The sequence below is a fragment of the Psammomys obesus genome, unplaced genomic scaffold (genome assembly GCF_907164565.1).
Source record: "Psammomys obesus unplaced genomic scaffold, mPsaObe1.curated_primary_1811, whole genome shotgun sequence".
NCBI classification, from domain to species: domain Eukaryota; kingdom Metazoa; phylum Chordata; class Mammalia; order Rodentia; family Muridae; genus Psammomys; species Psammomys obesus.
In genome coordinates, this window is record NW_026596085.1 from 11,295,881 (window position 1) to 11,318,236 (window position 22,356).

Here is a 22,356-nt window from a genome sequence, read left to right on the forward strand (position 1 = left end):
AAGGCGATCATTTCTAGGATCCACTCCCTTCATCTCATTGAAATTCAGGAAGTTGTGTGCCTGCCCCTGGCTGAAGTGCAGTTTGGCTGAGCTTTTGTTCCACTTATGAATAGTTCTTGCTGGAAGTCCATCACCCAGAGGCCAGCTCTCCCAACAGCCGGACAACAGCGGAGGTAAGCATGAAAACATTAAACTGCAAAGTAGGTGCGTCTCTTGTAATCTCGTTACTTTTGTTGAATGGGTGGAGTCCCCTTCTGTTTGAGATTCAAAGTTGCCGGTGGAGGTTGAAACGTACTATAGCTGAAGACTCAGATGAAGTCTAAATGCGCTGAATCCAGATGGGTTTGGGGTGGTTTTATTTACTTTGAGAATTAAACACTCCTTTTTAAATTCACGGCCCAGAGTATGTGCATATGACTTGTTTGAGAAAGTGTCTGCTTAAACCAGACACGTCAGTGTTTACCCATGCAGAAGTTTAAGGACAGCCAGGACCACGCAGTGATATTTTGTTTCAAAACAAAAATTTCAAAAGCAATTTTTTGAAAAAGGACTTACTGCGGATCAGAGGGTTTTCCGGCTATCAAAGCCCATAATGATGTCATTGCATAGGAGGGAATGGTGGTCTAAGTCCAACCGTCCGTCTGTGAGTCTCAGCTTGGCTGTATTTCACCCTCAGGATAGCAGGCCTGTTTCCATCGCCATGACACGGGAGGGGCAGTTCAGGGAGGAGCTGGGCTATGACCGGATGCCCACGCTGGAAAGGGGTCGGCAGGATGCAGGACGGCAGGACACAGGCAGCTACACCCCTGACCCAAAGCCCAAGGACCTGCAGCTGCCCAAGAGGTTGCGGCCGTGCTTCAGCTACAAGACATGGGTATTCTCCGTGTTGATGGGGGTAAGCACCTTAATACCATTTCAGAGGTCAGCGAACACCTTGCTCCTTCGGCGTCCGTCATGTCCTAGAGCATGGAAGGCCCCATAGTATGGGAACGACTGTGTCCCAGGTAGTAGGTCAGGCAGGAACAGCTCCCATGTTGGTAGGATACCTCTTGAGTGCTGACATGTTTTGTTTTATTTTTTTTTTCCTTTTCTGTACATGAATGGTCTGTGAAGGCTGGTGGCCATGTCATGCTTCAGGGTGGCTCTGTAGAGTGAATGACAAGAGTGGTGGCCAAGCCTGGGGTCAGGACCATGGAGCAGGAAGGGTGGCAGAAGCCATAGGAATATGGGAGCTATGGGGACCATGGAAAGGGCTAAGCTGGGTGTAGCTAGGAAGCAGATTCATGCTAGCCCAGGGTGGGACAGTGCCATACGGGCCTCCAGGACACTTGTACACAGCCTTGCATAGAACCGGGATGCTTAAAGCATCATTTGGTGCTGAGTGTGCACAGCAGCGGAGGACCAAGTTGCTGCATGCGTTTCTCTGTGGCAGGAGCTGGGTTTTGCCCAGCCCCAGTCTGAGAATGTTCAGACACGGACCTCTTCCTTTCCACATCTCCAGACCTTTCCCAGATCCATTTTGGATCAGTTTCTGCAGCGGCAGGAGGTCTGGCACTTTTTTTTTTTACAGGCTCTGAGCTTGGACCCGGGGCAGGACCCTGAATCCCCTGATACTACTTCCCCCCCCTCCAAAAGTGTGGTAGTTTCTGTTCTGGCACCAGAGGTGGGAAAGAGAAGGTCCATTGCTTGGGTTGTGCTGGTCCTGCCAAGAGGAGCTGCAATCGCACAGGACCCACACACAGGCAAAATAAGTAACGGGGAGACTACTGGTTAGTATGGGAAACATTACATTGCAGTCAAAGGCTGGGTGTTGCCTTCTCAAGTGTCTTATCTTCAGACAGAGCTGGTTACAACCTGAATCTACGTCTCTGTTTTGCAGAGCTGCCTTCTTGTGACCTCTGGGTTTTCGCTCTACTTGGGGAACGTGTTCCCTTCCGAGATGGATTATTTGCGCTGTGCAGCAGGCTCTGTAAGCACACACCTCAACAGCACCCTAATTCTCCCATTGTGAGCTCAAGCTTCTGTGATCTGGGGTTTACAGGTGTCTGTTAACTACTCACAGCACTAGTTTCAACAGTGTTGAAATTTACCAGGTCTGACTCGTGTGTGGGGAAACAGCACTTTTGAGCCCGGTATGTTGCATCTTTGTGCTCTGTCTTGGCTGCCATGAAGCACTCTGCCCTTGGTAGTCAGGCGACCCCTGTATCTCTCAAACCTTGATATCCTGGAATCTCACCCATTGCCAAAGAAAATTGTCCTCACAGGAGGGAAGAAGAGATGGTCACTAAAGTGTTTAGGCTCTGTGGCTCCTGCCTTCCCAATGACTGGCCAGCTCAAGCACAAAGCGCTCTGTGTCATTGTGTGGTAGCTAGGCTATAGGGACCTCCTCGAGACCACCCAATGGCCCTTTGAGGTCCTGGATCCCCAGGTTCACTTCCTGTGCCTTTCCCTATTTATCTGGAGACTGTCTACCACAAGCCAAGGTTCCCGAGAATCTTTTCTTCCCTAACCCCCTGCCAGGATCCCCTACCCCTCCCACAGGACAGCACTTTTATCAGTGGCCAGAGTTGTCTTGAAAGACAAAGGACACAGGGGGCTAGAGAGATGTCTCAGCAGTTAAGAGCACTTTCTGCTCTTGAAGAATCCAGGGCTTAGTTCCCAGCACCCACGATGGCTCACAGTCATCTGTAATTCCCATTCTAGGGGACCCAGTGCCCTTTGCTGACCTCTGTGAGCATCACACACACGTGGTACACAAATACACATGCAGGCAGAACACTCATACACATAATATACTGTCAATAGGACCTTTTAAAAAAGAAGAAAAGACAAAGGACACCGGTTTCTTTTAGCCCCATCCCCCAGCCATGTACACATGCTACCGTGAACTTCTCTGCTCCTTTAGAATAATGCTCTTTGAAAGAATGGGAACCCCTCCATGCCACTTCCTGCCTGGATGTGTCTACTGTGTCCTCATCATAGTCATTCTGACCCAGATTTCTCCAGAGTGGCAATGACCCTTCAGTCCTAAAGGTAGGGAACACTCATTCCTGCCTTGTTCCACCCCTGGCAGCTGTCTTCCCAGGTGCTAGTGTTTGGCCTTTGGGGCACCTGGGTAGTTCCCAAGGCCTACCTCGAGCTTCAACACAGGTTCGTCTTGCCTCCCATACCACCTACTATATGTCCTATATAGACAATCCCACTGGTCTTTGTTCCATGAACCCACTATCTTTTTAGGTCCCACCTGCTGTTCTTCTAGGGGACTGTGGTCCCATTGCCCACAGGATTGACACCATTTGGCCAACCAGCCTCAGGCTAACCGACCTCCAGCTCCCCTGACACCCTCACTACCCTCTTTCCCTAGTCTTTGCTCTCCCCCAGCTTTGGAGTCACAGAAGAGTCAGACATGGCTTGGATGACAACCAGTGAGCTAGAGGGACCCCTAAGTACAAGGGGACACTTCTGTTTTGGCCACACAGATACTTTTTCTTTCTATTCGCATCCAACTAAATACTGTTTTCTTTTTATTTATTTATTTTTCTTCTTTTTTAATTTCTTTTTCTTCTTCATTTTTTGTTTTTGTTTTTATTTGTTTTGTTTTGCTTTTTTTTGAGACAGAGTTTCTTTGTGTAGCCTTGGCTGTTCTGGACTTACTTTGTAGACCAGGCTGGCCTCAAACTCACACCAATCCACCTGCCTCTACCTCCTTGAGTCCTGGGATTAAAAGCATGTGCCACCATGCCCGGCTAAACTATAGTATGAAAAATATAACATTTTAATACATTTTTGAGAATTTCATACATACATACATACAATGTATTTGGACCATATACTCTCCCCACCCCTTCCCTTAGCCTCTCAGATCTACCTCTGACCTTCCTACTCTCCTCTCATACTTCACTTCTTTTTAATAACACACTGAGTCCAAATTGGCTTGAGTCAACCTGCCAAGGAGCCACATCATAAAAGAATACTGACTTTCCCTCTCCCAGCAGCCATCAGCCATCAATAGTTTCTCAGCTAGGGGTGGGGACTGGTGAGCCCCTTTCTCCTAAATCCTGTTTTTAAATTAAGTTAACTTTGAAATATCAAGGGACTTTCAGGGTAACACATTAAGCATTGTAGAGGCTTAAACATTGTAACATGACTGTTTTATGTCAAGCTGGAGTTTGTAAAACCCAAGGTCTTCAGATCGATAGGCAAGAGCTCTGGGCTACACCTGGCCTGCAATGCACAGTTGAAGGGATGAGAAGACTCAGAAGAACTCTTGGCTCACCCAGGTTCCTGTTTCTTTTCAGTGCATCCCCTCAGCAATTGTGAGTTTCGCTGTTGGAAGGAGAAATGTCAGTGCGGTAAGTTAAGCCTTCAGAGAGGCCTCTGCAGACTTGGTGACCCCATAGTACTGAGCTGGGGAAAGCGATGCTGTCTTTAGTTTTAAATAATTTATTTTATGTGCATTGGTGTTTTGACTGCATGTATGTCTGTGTGAGGGTGTTGGGTTCCTGGAACAGAAATTAAAGACAGCTGTGAGCTGCCATGTGGCTGCTAGGAATTGAACCCCAGTCCTCTAGAAGTTGGTGCTCATAACCACTGAGCTATCTCTCCAGCCCTTTCTTTAGTATTTTTTTTTAAAGAGGGAAATGCCTCCTGCTTTGTTTTTCAGATTCCCAACTTTCAGATATTATTTGTTTCCACATTCGCTGTTACCACTACGTGTTTAATCTGGTTTGGATGTAAATTGATCCTGAATCCATCAGCAATAAACGTGAGTCACTGGAAGGGGATGTGGGTCACGATGGCTTTCCTGTTTCTACCTGTGTCATGTGTTCCTACTGATGTCAACTGCTGCTCCCCCTGAGCAGGGGTCAACCCTGGTTAGAGAGTCACAGAAAATGCATTACCCTTATTGATGAATGTTGAGGATTTTGCCCATGCTTCTGAAGGAGAGAATCATCTCCACCGAATTCTGAATCTATTCCATTGGACAAATCTATTTATAGATGGCATGTTAGTGTCTATTTTCCAACAGTGACAGACCTGGGATACAGCTCAGGGACACAGCACATGCTTCTAGCATATGCAATGCTCTGGATTTTAGCCTAATACTACGTATGTTTAAAAAACAACAACAACAACAACAACATAATAGCAACGTAATACTGTATTTCATCAACTTTATGATGCTGTTGTCTATAAGGCATTCTATCATTTTATGTGTTACTGAGAAAAGTGGAGGAAATTATTTAAATTGTTATACTCAATGAGAAAGAATTCTCGCCAGAAATAAGCATACCTTATCCAGTCTTGTGAGAACAAGAATTCAAGGAACACTCAGGCTTTTATGTGCAGATGGACCCTGGGATTATTGTGTGCATAGAGTAAGTTGCTGGATATGAAAAATAAATATAAGACTTTAAGCCCACGACAAAACTTGAAAATATCCTCTAAACACAGATGCTTTATAGAACTAAATGTGTAGAGCCAAGTATAATTAGGAGATAGAGGGAGGAAGATCAGGAATTCAAGGTCAACCTTGGCTATCTAGTTAAGTTTGAGAACAGTCTGGGTTATATGAGACCATGTCTCAAGAAACAAACAAAACAAAGTTCCTACTGAACAAAACAAAACATATAAAGTTCCTGGGAATATGTCTATGAAGAGATTGAAACTATGACGCTTATCTTTTTCAAATTATTTTATGTGTATGGTGTTTACCTGCATTTACGTCTGTGCACTATTGTGCGTGCCTGGTGCCAATGAAGGCCAGGGGGAGGGTGAATGACACATATCTTAAAAAAGACATCCATATTGAATAAAGGGTAAGACCATGAGGCAATGCAGGTCCCAGTGAGAGGCTCCTCCTGCAGGCCTGCAAAGGGCTTGGTTCAGGGGAGCACAAAGAAGAAGGATCCCTCAAGGACAGGTGGGGACATGTCCTCCTACAGCCTGAAGTACTAGCACGCAATCCTAATAAAAGGGTAGGCTGGGCCTGGGGTTACAGGAACCGTCATAGATCCAGTCAGCCCACAGCCACATCATATTGGGGGCTTCAGGCTCTGACCTGGTTACAGCAAGTGCGGAGTCATCCAGATGGGCCCTTACCACTAACCTGCCACAGAGCTGAAGACCTGACCCCTAGGGCTGCAGCTAGGAGAAACTGCTGTTTCACAAGCACAGGGACACCCTGAGAACAGGAGTAGTAGATGCAAAAGTGACAGAGAATGCCTTCAACACACTAGGATCCCTAAGAGAAATTGGTGCCAGAGGAGGAGGAAGCCACGGAGCAAGGTAGCTCAGCACCTGCCCGGAGAGACTGTGAGGACAGCTGCAGGCCCTTTGGAAAACTATTTGGAACCAGTGTGGATCTTCCCAAGATGGAGACACTGCCTCACCTCAAAGGCAAACCTTGGAGAAACACTGGCACACCTGTGGCTAAGAAGCACGCCTGAGGGGCTGGAACAATGGCTGCTCTTCCAAGATCCTGGGCTCAACTCCCTGCACCCACATGCACAGCTCACAATTGTTTATAACTGTAGGCCCACGGGATCTGATGTCCCCTCCTTGGGAGTGCAGACATTCATGCAGACAAAATACCCATACACATAAAATGAACAAATAAATCTTTAGAGTGCGCATGAAAGGTCAGAGTCATAGCATTTACAGACCAAAGAAACAAGCCCAGTTTGGTGAACCAATGAGTTCATTGGTGTTACTTATGGGAGTGGGGGTGGGGTTGTGTGTGACCTCATATAATCTTGGGGCTGAGAAGGCTCAGAGGGAATGTTGATAAGGCAGATCTCATGAGGGTCTCCTGCGTGTCTGCGTCAAGGTGGTGATGCCCATGTGCGACCCTTGGAAAACAGCTACACTTTAACCTGCTTTTGGATGGTGAGGTAGCTTGTTCCTGGTTTCTCTGCATTATATGAAATATTCACTTTGAGGCCGTGTCTACCCCTTGGACTATTCCCATTTGACAGAGCAACAGCCTTGACCTGAGTTACTCCATTTTGAGCAGAAGTGCCAGGAAAGAATGGTTCAATCTACATCTTGTTTACACAAATTTTTTTAAAAAAACTGCCATTTGCCAAGATGTACGAATTGTTGAATGATTTCTTTGAGCTGGTAAATGACACCTCTAATAGATGAGAAACACCAGGCACGTGAGCTTTTCAGTCACATCAGATGGCACCTCTCGCTGGGACTATAAAAGGAGTACCCCAAGACCACAGTACGGCAGGCTCCCTGACCAGTCACTTAATCGAGACTCATTCACAAAAACTGCCACAGAGAAGAACTCCTGCCCACATCCCTCTACTCCAGCCTGTGCCAGCCTTTTCTGCTAATCACACCAGTCGACTCCAAACTGACCCTTGAAATGGCCTGACACCCAGACCTGCCTTAAAATCTTTTTGCCTGAATAGCTCTGCAGTTGGTAAGATTTCTTATACAGTTCCTTATAGACTTCTTATGTCTGTGCCAACTCTGCCTCTGACTTCAGGAATCCCAGTTTCTCTAGCTTCACCTACTTCTGTGTCTGGCAGTGCACTTGGTTCCAGCTTTTACCTCAGCTCTGGTGTAGTCTGCCCTCCGATTTGATGAAAAATTCTCATTTCTATTGCTATTTGGTTCTCCTTGCCCCTGAAGATCCCCGTTACTTTGTGCTGCTCGGTCTGTGCTGGGTGCATGTGTGTGGCGGGATAACCTGTATGTCTACCAGCGCTCTGTAGCCTGGCCCCAGGGATGACTGGACCTTAGAGACAGGCTGAAATATTTTTCTTTGGCTCTGTCCTCATTGGTCTGACTAAGGCTGTTATACAAAGCAGGTGGTCTCCAGTTGCAGCCTGTCTGCTTAGAGGTCTCTGGAGAGGCTACACTCCCTGAGACAGTCAACTTCTGACCATCACAGGCTCCTCTTGTCCAAGAATACACTTTTGTGAATTATCTGTCACTTAATTGCCGCTCTCTTCTGAGTGTCCCAACTGTTTATTGTCAGAATCCCAACGAAGCAGGCACAGGGATTTATTTTTAAAAATATCATCCACAAATTGTTGATTTCTGATATGATATCTGATATCACTGTTACAACATGAATACATAGTCTGAGTGCATTGATTCTTTGGCATTTACCAAGGCTCACTGTGTGACAAAATTGTGTGTGTGTGTGTGTGTGTGTGTGTGTCCCATGGTAATTTTCAAAGAATGAATGATCTGTTTTATTTACATAGACAATTGTGTTTGCTTTTAAATGTTAGCTTTGTTACTGTCTAGGGATGATGAAGACAGAAGATCAAGAGACAGCTGCTATTGAAAAGACAGTTATTGCTCACAGATTTCTGAGAAGGGAACATCCCAGCATCAAAGCCACCAGGGGAGGACAAGGGCAATGTGCAGGCAGAGGTAGTGATGGGGGACAGGCAAGCACCTCCACTGTGGCCGCCACGGGAAGACACAGGCAGCCACGGGAGAGACAGGCAACCCTCCCACTTGAGCAGCCGCCAAAGGCGCAGATCCTGTCCTGGATCCAGGCAGATGGACAGAGACCCAGTTAGAGGTGTATGGGGTTACAGGGGTTGCATGCAGTGTTATTTGCCAACTCTAGTCATTAGGCATCCCTAGGAAGATCAAGGCTGTCTAGGGTCAGCATGGCCACCTGCCAAGCAGCAGAACATCACACACACAAATGAAGTACGTGGTTACTGTAGCACATTTCTGAGTGTTAAGGAAGTTTCTGTGTGTATGTGGGGCGTGCGTGTTGCTTGTTTTGTTGTCGTTTTGTTTTTGGTGAGACAGGGTTTCACTATGTAGCCTTGGTTGACCTGGAACTTGATATGTAGTCCAGGCTAGCCTTGAATGCAAAGAGCTCTGCCTGCCTCTGTCTCCTGAGAGCCGGAATTAGGTGTATATCACCGTGCCCTGCTGGATAAGAGTTTTTAATGTGTCTGTGCTTTTGATCAGGCAGCTTCTGAGAAAAGTAGGTTAAATTCTTTATCTGTAGTTGTTGGTTTACCTATTTCTTCAAGCAAGTCTGTCATTAGTTTGTATACTTTGATACATTTGTATACGTTTTGTATATATCATATATACTTTGTATATATGGTCTGTTAGTCAAATATTACTGTTTAGTCTTCCCCTTACAAATTTATTTTTAAAACTACCCTTACAATCCCCACAACTCAGGAGGTTGAGACAAGAAGACTGTAAGTTCGAGACTTGCCTGGGCTAGTGAATTCAAGCCCAACCTGGACAACTTAGTAAGACTGCTTCAAAAGAGAACTGTGGGCATAGCTCAGTGGTAGAGTACTTATTGAACATGCAGGGGACCTCAAGTCCAGTCCCTGGTACTACACAGTGAGTGTGTCTGTATCAGTTACATTTTCATTTATTTTTTTTCTCATGGCCAAGGAGCAAATTCCACACCTTGTACATGCTAGGCTTGTGCTCTGTAAGTGTGAACGTTTATGTAACCACTGACATAGCAGGCCTCAAGATGGTTCTATCACCCTCCAAGCCTTGTGTGTGTGGTTTCTGGGGATTGCACATGAAGGTGAACATGCTATGAACACTTGTGTTCATGTTTTGCACGTGCTTGGTTTGGGGAGGGAGACACAGCTCAAAGGCTTCATTTAAGATGCAGTTTTGCTCCAAAAGGAATAAAAAGTAGTTTATCAGGAGGAAAATAGAAGTGACCAGAACCGGGGAACACAAACTCAGGTTACCCTGAGTGGTGTGTTCCACAGCAGAAGAGGTTATATGAACCTTTGTAGACCAGAATAAAGGAAAGTCCTAAGTAGATGCATTTGCCAGATACACCGGTTTGGGCATCAGGTAGGCAGGCAAGCGATGGACGAGTGAGAAAGTCGCTTTTATACCTTGCAGATGTCATAATATATTTGCCTTATGGTATCGGAAACTAGAGATCTTTTAAGTACACATTCCAAATGATCTCTCCAGGCGTCACAAATGATCACTCTAGGAGTTAGGCCAGATAGAAATGTTGATAGTGAGTGGCTGCTTGGGGGCTAAAGACAGGCTCAGATGATTTGGGTTCTTTTTCTGGCTCATTCCAGTTCTCCACAATCATAAAGTTCTAGTTATTCAGTCAGTCTCCCCAGCTCATTTACTGAGATAAAAACAAGCCCCCGGGGCCAGTGGTATGGCTTAACAGATACAGGTGCTTGCAGCCAACACTGATGGCCTGAGTTCAATCCCCAGGACCCACAGGTGGAAGACGATAACCAGCTCCTGCAAGTTGCCCTCTGACCTCCATATGCATGCTATGACTGATACTGCCCCCATCTCCAATGAATAAATTTAATTAAGAAATTTAAACATCAAAAAGTTTAACAATGTACACACACACACACACACACACACAGAGACAAAGAGAGAACAACCAAACTAAAAACAAGACCAAACAAGAGAGAGGCAGTATGTTGCCCAGAGCTTACTCGGGCCTGTGACAAGGAGAGCAGAGCTGGATTGGCCAGCTGAAGGTAGATGGTAGCTTTCTGGGTGAAAGGGCGAGTGTGGCAGAGGCACGTTTCCTTTGCAGATTAATTTCAACCTCATCCTGCTTCTGCTGTTGGAGCTCCTCATGGCAGCCACAGTGATCATCTCGGCACGGTCCAGTGAGGAGCCCTGCAAGAAGAAGAAGAAGGTGTGTCTCCCACAACTCCCTCCTCAGGCCCCCGAGCTGGGCCTGGCAGCGGAAGGCCATTAGCGGGAGGGGACCGGTATGGGTTGAGGGGCTGCTGGCCAGCCTAGGGAGGTGATGGTAGAGTACCACTGTCTCCCTAGTGTCCTTCCCATCCGGCACTATCCTCAGGAGTGTCAGAAGACCAATTCTGCTAAAAATTATGGAAAGCTCCAATGATCCTGACTGGCCATTTCCACATGCGGGGGAAATGCCTGTACTCCAATTGTTGCTCCAGGCTGAAGAGCTGTGGTACTGAGGCCTTTAGAAGTACAACTCCTGCCCATGGCAACCAGCCCCGTATTCTATGGCTCCACAAGGATTTCCTTTTTTTTCCCTAGGGTTCTATCCCGGATGGCACTAACATTCTGGATGAAGTGACTTTTCCTGCTCGGGTCCTAAAATCCTACTCTGTAAGAAACACTTCCCTCTTCTTTCTCTTATTTTGACACAGAGTCTGGCTATGTAGCCCAGGTTTGCACTGAACTACAAATCCTCCCGGCTCAGCCTCCCACGTGCTGGGTCTCAGGGAGGGCACCCACGTCACTATACTGCGCTGGTGCTGCCAATGTGTGGGACAATTCCATTTCATCCCACTCGGGCAGGCCCAGTCCTTCCATGAACCTCACTGTGGGTCTAGTGAGGCTCCCACCACCATCCGCCTTCTTGGCCTCGCCTAGTGGTTTCTCCATGGTCAACTTGAACAGACCAAAGAAGGGCACCTACTGAGCCGATGGCCTGCCTTGGGGAGGGCTGTATCTATTCTGGGACTCCAGTGTATCTTCCCTCCTCGCTGTGGGAGCAGACCAATGGTGTGGTGGCCTAGCAAGGTGACAGTGTCATTTCCCTTCCTTAGGTGGTAGAAGTGATCGCTGGTGTCTCCGCTGTCCTTGGTGGGGTGATTGCTCTAAATGTAGACGAAGCTGTCTCGGGCCCACATCTCTCAGTGACGTTCTTTTGGATTTTAGTGGCTGTGAGTACTTCCTGGATGGTCACCTTGTCTGTGTCTAGCCAGCAAGACAGGTCACAGCTACAGTTTTGAGCTCCCCCCGCCCCTTAGATGCTACGTGGCTGTTTCGTTTGTTTGTGTTTGTTTTTAGCACAATGTTGGTAACATTCAGACAAGAAACCACACAGGAGAGCCCCTCCCCCAAGGAATCTGTAAACTGAAGATTAAATATATTTGTATGAAATTTTATCTTAATTGCTAGTATTATGTTACATTCATTCTAAGAAAACCAATTATTTTACATTAAATGCTGCTATGATAAAGATTTAGCACAGCTTTAACATGTGGGAAATGTGTGACACTTGGTCACTCGTTTAAACATGATCCTTTGCTATTTTAAAGCATTACAAGTTCACCCACGTGATTTAGTATTGCTCATTGTCTTAGTTCATCCTTGGGTTGGCTGCTTGCCTTCTGCTCCAGTTTGCTTTCTATTGCTGTGATAAAACAATACAACCAAAAGCACCTTGAAAGAGAGAGAGGGCTTACTGGTGTACTTAAAAAAACTTATTTACATTTTTTTATATCTTTCTCTCCCTGCTTCACCCCAGTCCCTTCCAACACCCCAACACCAGGTAGGAGAGAAAAAAGGTTAGTGGGAGAGGGGTAGCAGTTCTCTTAGCTGTTCAGGGTTGTTCGTTGGAGCCAGTCCAATCTTCGTTTCAGGAGCTCTCCAATTTCTTGTCTCACTGCACCAACAGCAACCAGGAGCTGCAGAGGAAGCAACAGCCTTGTTCCTTCTCAGAGCCCCCTCAGCACTCTCTGGCCTCTGGCCTTTTTCCCTCTCCAGAGTCCTCAGATTTAAACGATCTGCAGCTGGCAAAGAGCTCCTCTCAGAGCCCACATGAGGCAAATTGTTTGCTGCTGTGAACAATCTGAATCAGTCCCACACCCCACACCTGGGATTTAAAAAATAAACATGTTTATACCCACAGCAAAGGTTTATTTGGCTTACCTTTCTGTGTCACAGTCCATCATTGGGGAAATTAAAGGCAGGAACTTCAAGTAGGAACCTGGAGGCAGGAACTGACGCAGAGGCCCTGGAGAGGGGCTGCTTACCGACTCATATCCCATGGCTTGCTCAGCCTGCTTTCTTATACAACCCACAACCACCAGCCCAACGGTAGCATCATAAAGTCCTGGGCCTTCCTACATGAACTATTCATCAAGAAAATACCTCCTAGCTTGTCTACATGCCAATTGTATGGAGGAATTTTCTCAGTTGAAGTTTCTTCTCAGAAGACCCAAGCTTGTGTCAAGCTGACCAGAGATCTAAACAGCACCCACCTTAATCTTTTTGTTCAGTCACATGAGGCAAACACCCACCAAGGCTGTGGTTCAGTTCCCTGCCAGGGGCCCACGGCACCTGTGATCACCTTAGTGAGCTTCATTCTTAGGTATTTGTTCCTTCTAGGAGAGCCCAGAGACAGGTGACACCTGAGGAACACAGCTGTTCCCCTGGAAGAGACAGGAGTGGGCCACTACAGAGGCAGAACTCTCTAACGGGCGCAGGGTGTGACCTGAGTCTGATGGCCTCAGAGAGAAAAAGCTAAGGACAGTCTCATCCTGTGGTCTGCAGTGGATATAGCAGAGGTGGATATAGCATTGTAGGCTGAGCTCCTTGGGGACTGAAACCAAGTAGAAACGGAAGACACATGCTTTCTTCCCGTACCTACTTCCAGAGTTAATCCAGTGAACGTAACCATCCCTACATCTTCCTCCAGGGCCTATCTGCTAAACTTCTCCTTTGCCCTACCTGGCAAGATACCCTTGGGGCCTACCCAGTGATGACCCTTTCTCCTGAGCAGTCATCCCTCTATGCAACATGATGCCATTCCCAAGGACATAAACAGCTTGGAAACGAGTATAGAGACCCAGGGAGAGGGGGCTAGGATATGAAGGGAGGGAGAATTCCTGGGGTGGTAGGGCGCCAGTGCCATTTATCTGAGTATTGGCCAGAGGATGGTCAGAGAGACCAAAGCTATAGACTCCTAAAAGCCAGACATGGGTCTAAGGGTCTGTTCTTGGGGTCCACATAGGCTAAATACCTGCTGGCTTGTTGGGGCCACTCCAGTTGCCTCTCAGCTGGTTATTTGATGTCCGCTGTCCTCACGTCTGCACTTGCTTCCACAGTAGCCAGAGGGCACTTCTGGAAATATCAGTTTTGGAATAGACTCCTGTGTTGACATTTCAGGTTGCTTCGGGCTCTGCCCATACAAATGCACCTCTGCAGCTAGACCTGGTCTTCTCCTTCATCCCAGGCCCTTTTCACATGCAGCCACCTCAGTCTCCCTTGTCAGCCCTGCTCCCGTCTTCACTCATCTTTTCACTAGGGCCCTTGACAAGTGCAGGCCCCATCTTGGTATTATGTAGGGCCAGGTATACTGGGCCAGTGCTGATGTCATGGGGCATGGGCATTTCCTTTATATTTGTTCATATGGATAAGAACTTTCAGGCTGGGAGACAGGTCAGGGACTCCTCAGGCTGTTTAGGGTCTTTGGAACCCATGGAGCAATGGCCCAGAAAGATGACCAAAGCTAAGCTCTTTGGCATCTCCACTGTCCTTGTTTGCTCTCTCATATGGGATTAGGAACAGATATTTTGGTATCCAAAGCTTTCAGGGGTCCTGTCGCTTCCCCAGCCCAAGATTGGCAGACCTTGCTCTCTCATCTCAAAGAGGTATCAGCCTAACCCGAGCAACTCGGGGTTCATGTCTCAGGAAAGTCGATGAAGATGCTGGAGGTCAAGGGACATCCCTATGAATAGAGATTAGCAAGGAGGCACAAAGAAACCCCAGTTTGGGCCTCAGATCATGAAACAGAGATTTCTCTTCATATTGCCCTTGGGACAACTAAACAGGTGTTGTAGATAGATCCACATTTGACTGTGTCGCCCTATGTACAAAGCACAGTCAAGTGACCTGGCAGAAAGCAGAGAGCAGGGAGCAAAGACATGACCGATGGCAGCAAGGTCATTCCAAGAGGACATGGAGACTTGGACTGTCACTCTGCCACTCTTGCAGCCTTTTTACAAAAAACGTGAATGTTTAAACACATAGTCAAGGAACAAGCGGCTACCAAACCTGTGAAAAGGTCATGAGCCACTTGTATAGCTTGAGGCAGCCCTGGCTTCCCTTCTATTACCTAGAAGTGTGAAAGCTTGGCTAGGGCAGGAGTACAAGGTTAGGATTTGGCTTCTTGAAAATCTGCCTCTAAGTTTTTCTCTTCTCTTCCCAGTGTTTTCCAAGTGCCATTGCCAGCCATGTGACAGCCGAGTTTCCCAGCAAGTGTCTGGTAGGTGAGATCCGACCCTACCATTGTGTCATGGGTCACACCTCGGGTGTGGTTTAACAGGGGCTGAGAAGGAGAGGCCAACAGGGGAACAGGCCAACAGTGGGAAGGGCCAGAGCATGCCCCACTGCCCAGGAGAGGATCCACAACTGTCCTGCCTCTGAAAACAAGCAGTGAGCAGGTTTGGAAGCCCCAAATTCCTGTAGTTAAGCAAGGAACGGAGGAAGAACCCAGTCCTTTAGCTCCATCCCACCTCTTATGGGCCTGGTTAGCTGTTAGCAACTGTTGGTCTTTGGGCCTAACCATTCTGCAAATAAGTTGTCTGTGCTGGGTTGAATGACCCTGACACAGGGGGGGAGATCAGAAGAACAGATCTTAGAAGAGTAGAAGTGAATAGCACATAAGAGCTGACTTTATATATATATAATATATATATATATATATATATTATATATATATATATAATCTGATATAGAGGGTTGCATATGAAATTCAAAAACTCACACGTTACATCTGGCACTGAGTGAATGAACAGAGTTTATCTGAAGTGTTCCTCCCTCACAAACTCCCAGGCAGGGCCCTGCTGGCCACACCTACTATCTGACCTCATCTGCTTCCCTGCCAGGTGGAGGTGCTGCTCGCCATCAGCAGCCTGACATCCCCACTGCTATTCACCGCCTCTGGGTATTTGTCCTTCAGCGTCATGAGAATCGTGGAGATTTTCAAGGATTACCCACCAGCCATCAAAGTATGTATCCGTTCTGTTTTGAGACTCTTTAGAAACGGAGCCACTCACTGATAGGATCCTGAGGAGATGGCCAGGGGCACCTGCTGTATTTCTGGCAGTGGCCAGAACACGTGGGCCCCCACCTGAACAAAGCAGCTTCGCCCAGGTTGCCCTGGGTGGGCTGGAGCTCGTGTGTGGAGTGAGGTGGATCTGATTGGCTTTCCCCATGTTGGCTCTGTTCCCACTGGCTGCGAGGCAGCTCTCTTCTGGTTTCTGTTCATTGCCTCCGTTCTCCTTGCTTATTTTCTTTTCTACCCATCTTAGCTCAGCCCTGTAATGCCCCTCTTCCACTTCCTTCAGCAGGAAGGAAGTGGTTTTCCTCTATCTTCTGAGCACCCATGTGCCTCTCAGGTCCAGCCATCACATTACCAGAGAACCACTGGAGTCTCAGCCTTGCATTAAGTTCGAGGGTAGCTCTGAGGACTGGAAGTGCGCTGACTTTGTGTCTGTCACATTGGATATCATCAAGGGAGACTCCCCTGGGGCCTCTCAGCATATGTCGGGACTTTGTCAGAGCCGAACACATGCCACTGGATTCACATCTAAGATGCTCAGCAGTTGTTTCCGGGATAAGTGATTTCCCTCCACGAATGTATTATGAGGAACCTGGTGTGGGATTGAAAGGGCAGTGCAGCTACACCAAGATGCCCCCATTGCATTCACACGTACTTTGAGGGATGGTGGCATACATGTCACGCTCATTTGGAAAGAGTGTCAAACTCTGATACCTCAACCCTTCACCCTTTCACAATTAGATGGTTCTAGATTAGGAAGAGTCCTCTACAAATTAAAGTCCCATTGTCAAGTCTAAGATGGTCAGCATTATTGCCTGTCATTGTTTAATATTCAGCCCATAATGATCGTCATGGCTGTTTTGGAGCAGGCTGTCTTGCGCTTTGGTCTGTTTAGTTCAGGGAAACCTTATCCCCTGTCTGGAGTGTGGCCCCATCTATGTGTCTGTTCCTGATGGTCCCCCAAGGAGCATTAAGGGCCCCGGCAAGGTGTGCATCATTGTGGTGTTAGCCTCTGGCTCTGTCCCCAGCATCTCTCCTCTGAGCTGATGCTAACAGCTGATCTTTTCCTGGGGAGTGAAGAAGAGGTGAGGAACAGGTTTCTCATGCCTCTGCTAATCCTGAGCAGGCGTATTGCAAGCTTCCGTTTTGGTTGAATACTGCCGAGGACTCTCAAGGCCTCTAGTATTTTTAGAGCATTGTTGGCATTCTTCTTTCTATGCTGAACTTGAACCAGATTCACACAGAGGGCACCTGCCAGGTGAGTGCTCCTGTGACAATCTATCAGTCTTTCCAGGTGGGCACTGAAGACAGCCTTGGCTCATCTTTTATGACCTTAACCCAGATAAGAGCAGGCACAGAGTTCGGAATCTGTCCCTTCTGTTCTCCCCTTCTGGTAACTTCTGAGCCCCTTCAGTGAACAGAGCTGGAAAGTACTGTATGTTTATAGATATGCATTTGTATTGTTTCCAATTCGAGTTGAACATTCTCAGGCTTCCCTGGTACCCCTTAAGTTCCTTTAATATTTTTCATCTCTTTGCTCCTACTCCAAACACAATATCTCCGATAACACTTCACATCCTTTCTACCTAATTTTGTCTTATAGTAGATACATAAAATGACCCACAATTACAAAAGCAACATTGCTAACAATAACACACCTATTGAGCTAATCTTTATGTGTGTGTAACATTAATCCCACTAAAGAGTGGCCCTCATATGCTGTGTGACAAAAATCCCTTTTCTGTGTATGATTTTGCTGTTGATTTGGTAAGTGGTTAAGTCCAGTGGATTCTGGATGCAGTCAACATTAGGGCTTGTTTCATTTTACATCTTGATGATATTTTAGAACATAATATAGTCCAAAAGACATTGTTCATAACATAGTTCAAAAGACAAAGCTGTACAAAAGGTAAGCTCAGAGGGGCAGGGGTGCCAGCCTGCGCACTCGCTATCACATCGCTGTAACCTTCTCTCTTCCCTACAAAGAAGGTTGGGCATTCTAATCTATTCTGTGTTGGGGGTCATTTTTTAGCCCAATAATTTAGCCTGGTGTTTTGCAAACACCCAGAGGGCTCAGAACTCCTCTGCACTCTTCCATTATTGTGCTCAAGTGTCACCCCACTGACCTGAGGTGTCCCTGGCGATGGAGAGTGGGCAGTTTCCAGCCATCTGCTGTTATGAATAGCTCCTGGTGACCAGCCTTTATGCACGTTTCATATCAAGTTGAGGATGAACGCCTGGGAGAGAGACTATGCAGAGAACAGATGTATCTGGATCCCTAAGTCTTCACCAGAAAGGCTGGAAATGGCAAAACCATGGACCAAATTTGCTCTTTCTCAAGCCGCTTCATTGTTGAAGCCCCATGTATGCACACATCCATGTTTCCCTCAGTCCCTTGACACACTTTCACACAGGCCTTGCTCCTGCTTGCAGGTCCTCTCCTTAGATCCCACTGGCTGCTCCAGCCTGTCACCATGGACTGCCTTGTGCTGGTAGTAGAGGCTGTACACCTGCCTCCTTCCCTTCGGACGGAATGAGGCATCTACGTACACACATAGCTTCTGCTCTGATGCATGAATTTCATATCTGCAGTCCTGCCTCCATATCCATGACATTAACACTACACTACACACACACACACACACACACGTATTCAACATTTTTTAGACAGGGTCTTGTTGTATAGTCCAGGCTAGCCTTGAACTTGAGATCCTCCTGTCTGGGCCTCCTGAGTGCTGGGATCATGGGTCTACATCATTATGCCAATCACCTCGATGGCCTTTATGTGTTAACATCTAGTTGCCCTGTATTTCTGTGGGCTGATGCTGAAAGGCATCCATCTATCTGGTTGCCCTGTGGGTATTTCTGAAACACTCCTTCATGTATGAAGTGCAGTCCATTACCACTGGCCCCTGGGATGTCAGGACAAGGACTTTTGCCCTGTCTTCTTACTCTCTCTTGTTGCCTCTTCCTCACCAGCATCTGTGCTCAGGTTACTTTGCTGGTAGGCCTGGACTCATGACTTTTCCTTCAGCCAAGGGCCCTTGGGAGCCGATTGTACCCATTTCAGGACTGTTTCCTGCAGATACATAACAGAAAATGTTGGTCTTTCCTGCTCCCCTGCACACCCTCAGCACGAGCCCCAGGAGTCTTGCATGCTCTTTCTCCTCCTCACATTTGTTGGATTGAAGGGGTAGAAGGAACCTAACCTGGGTCTTCTTATGCTTACTTGTCACGTGCAAGCTACCAGAATTGGTTGAACTGGAATGTTATAGGATTCAGACTACTGAACCAAGAAAACCTGATTGGATTCCTAGGGCTTGGTGGTCAAGGGGGTTTTTTGGCTCCGTAGAAGCTTTAGGCGAGGGGAGAATTTGCAGGACTCTGCCTGTGGGCCTGCTCACATCTTGGTCTTTCCTCATAGTCCTATGATGTACTCCTGCTGCTGCTCCTGCTGCTGCTGCTGCTTCAGGGGGGCCTCAACACTGGTACAGCCATCCAGTGTGTGAGCTTCAAGGTCAGCGCCCGGCTGCAGGCTGCATCGTGGGACACCCAGACCTGTCCACAGGAGCGCCCAGCAGGGGAGGTGAGTGGCCTTCCTTCCTAGGATGCCCCATTCCTCAGAGGGCCCTTGTGAGGTAGTGGACCCCTCCACAGATGTACTTCAATATTTGTTGTGTGTGTTTTGTGGTTTTTTTTCTTTATTTGCAGTTTTTTTTTTAATTAGAAAAAGTCCAATTTATTGCCAAAATGAAATTTTACACCTACTCTAAATCAATGATTATTTCAAAAACTCATCTTGAACAAAAGTCAAAAATTTTTTCTGAAAAAAAAAATAGGAAAATCTTGGTAAATTAACATTTAAATTTATTTGCAGTTTTAAAAATAAAGTTTGGACTAGGCTATTCTTTAAAGGACTAAATGAGTACAAACCCATTCATGAAAAATACCATGCCATAAGATTTTCAGTTCCACTTTCAGAGATACAGAGAAAGCCTTTCAGAGAGTCCCACAGAAGATGCCGTGCTCTGTAGGGAAGGGTTGCCTCTGCCTGGCATGTGGGGCTCCCTGTAACTATTCTACAACCCATGGCCAGTCCACGGTTTCCTACATGGTCCTCTCCCTGCCTGCCCCATCCTAAGTTCTGATACCTCCACAACTGAGGCTGGGCCTGATAACTTCTCTCTGAGCCATCTGTCCCTGCAGTGTCTTCCAGGACAAACTTGCCCATTGCCATTAAGGAGGTGACCCAGTTGTTTTGTGCCCAAGGTGATGTCCAGGCCCTATCTCTGTCTTGGACTAAATGAAATCTACATGGCTCTGTGTCCTGACCAGCAAGCCACAGAGTCAGATAAATAAGTTGTTCTTACCAGATATTGGATACCAGAACTGTCCATCTTAGGAGCTCAGAGCTAAGTGTGCAAGTAGCAGTTACCCTACCTCATATCTGGAGGTGTGTGTCTGTCTGTTGTCTACTTCCTTTGCTGCCAGTTGCACACCCATCCTAAAGCCTGCCCCATTCCACAACTACAGACACTGTGGGGAGGGATGTGGGGATTTCTAAGATGGTTTGTCCCATTTCTAGTGTCCTCTCCCCTCCATCCCTTCACGTGTAAAGAAGCTTCCATACAAGAGCACATCAGCTGCTGCACGGACTCCGCTGAATCTGCCTTCCATCCAGGTGTGACCCTGGAGAGGTGACACTGTCCTTGTCTTTTATCACAGGTGGCCCGAAGCCCCCTCAAGGAGTTTGACAAAGAGAAAGCCTGGAGAGCTGTGGTGGTGCAAATGGCCCAGTGACTACAGGGCAAAGAAACCGAGTCGTGGTGTCTACCTGGCCCCCAGCGTGTCCAACAGTGCGGACTCTAACTGTCATGCAGCTACCGCTTTCTAACATACTCTTTTCCTCCCATGAGGGCAGCCCGGGCTGCAAGGTGGCTTTTCGTTTCCTGTACTAGTTTAACTTTGAAACAGGCAAATATCGACTGTTACATCCTGTCAGGTGGATCAGTTCTATAGGTTCTCAGGTGACCCTGGTGGCCTGGATAATCCTTGTTTTCCAGCCCTTATCACTTCCTGATTTGATCCTCATTCGTGAAACTGGGAGTCATTTTAGGAATCCCTCTCTGGCTTATGATTTCACTGCATCTGCACATCACAGCAATTTCGTTCCTCCTGTGGGAGGTGAGCCCCAGTGCTCAGGAAAACAGTGTTCCTTTACTGAACTGGGGTGCCAAGGGGTTCTCCTTCAGGGAGGTTAATGGAAACAACAGAGGTACACTTTGTGCCCCAAAAGAACTGCCATGGCAGAGAGATATTGAAAAATCCTGCAAGGCTTCTCACTTTTAGATGTGTGAGACTCTACCAGGATTCGTGAAGACTGCAGACATTATTTGGAGCCAAACAGAGGTGTACCAGTAAGGTACCCGGAAGGTAGGAGCTACCAAGCAGTGCAGCTCCGCCTCCAGCGTTGGGGAGTTCCTGTCCTATCTTCCTCTTCTGCAGCTCTAGAGGGCTGGACCTGCCTCAAATAAGTACCCCGGAGGTCAATTCTTGCCTGCTTACATGCAGAGCTCTGTGGACTCTGGGCCTACTGCAGCTCTGCCCCAGGCTGTTGGGTGGGGAGAGAGCCACGGGCACACTGGGCTGGCAAGGCATCTAGTGGGAGACCAGAGACTTGAACTTTCAGGACCAGAATGAGGCGGTAAAAGGACAGCTGTGGACTTGAGCTTTCTAATTCCAGAGAGAGAGAGAGAGAGAGAGAGACAGAGAAACTTGTATAAACAGGGTCTTAAAAATTGTCTCTTGTACACTTTTGTTTAGTATACATTAATATGCTTGAGCAATAAATCCTAACATGCAAATGTGGTTATAGCCTGTTAAATGATTCTGGGGGGGGGGGGAAAAGGTGGTGGGGGGAGGGTGAGAGATAGAACCTTAGAGTGGAAAGCCATTTTTAAAATTTTATTCTTTGATTTGTATAATCCCTGAAAGTGGTGAGTAATGACTACATCACCAGTCAGGGAAAAGACTCCTTCAACACCTGCAGAGCAAAACCTGTGAAATAAAGACGCCTCTAAACCGGCGTTTCTCAGCCTTCCTAATGCTGCGACCCTCTAACACAGTTCCTCACGCTGTGGTAACCACCAACCATAAAATTATTTCATTGCTACTTCACAACTGCGGTTTTGCTACTGTTAAAAATCATAATGTACATCTCTGACATGCAGGCTATAGGATACACGACGCCCTTGTATGGGGTCGCGACTCACAGCTTGAGAACCGCTGCTTCAGAGCACCTTAAGGTGCCCTGAGGCCTGGGCTTTGAACCAGGCATGATTCTGATAGGTAATGGATCCTCAACACAGTCCGAGGTGCCACATTGGGACCGGGACAAACACAGGAACTAACCTGGTAAGGCCTAGGTGACGAGCTACACTGGCTGTAAGGATTGAACAGCCTGGGAACAGCAAGGGGACAGACAGCACAGGTTCTCCACTGATGAACCTAGGTACCAAGGCCACTCTATGTCCCTCTGGGCAGAGGACTTACTCTGGCCACCC

The 22,356-nt window shown here is 47.3% G+C and overlaps 1 protein-coding gene across 1 annotated transcript; it reads left to right on the forward strand.

Moving 5' to 3' along the window:
* Positions 1-93: 93 nt before the first annotated feature.
* On the forward strand, positions 94-21,656 carry Mlc1 (modulator of VRAC current 1). Its single transcript, XM_055627035.1, has 12 exons — positions 94-173; positions 677-895; positions 1,880-1,969; positions 4,299-4,352; positions 4,664-4,765; positions 10,553-10,657; positions 11,035-11,106; positions 11,550-11,666; positions 14,939-14,995; positions 15,618-15,740; positions 19,218-19,379; positions 20,519-21,656. Exons 2-12 carry the CDS (start codon positions 701-703, stop codon positions 20,591-20,593), a joined length of 1,152 nt encoding a protein of 383 aa, XP_055483010.1. The 5' UTR covers positions 94-173; positions 677-700; the 3' UTR covers positions 20,594-21,656.
* Positions 21,657-22,356: the final 700 nt, after the last annotated feature.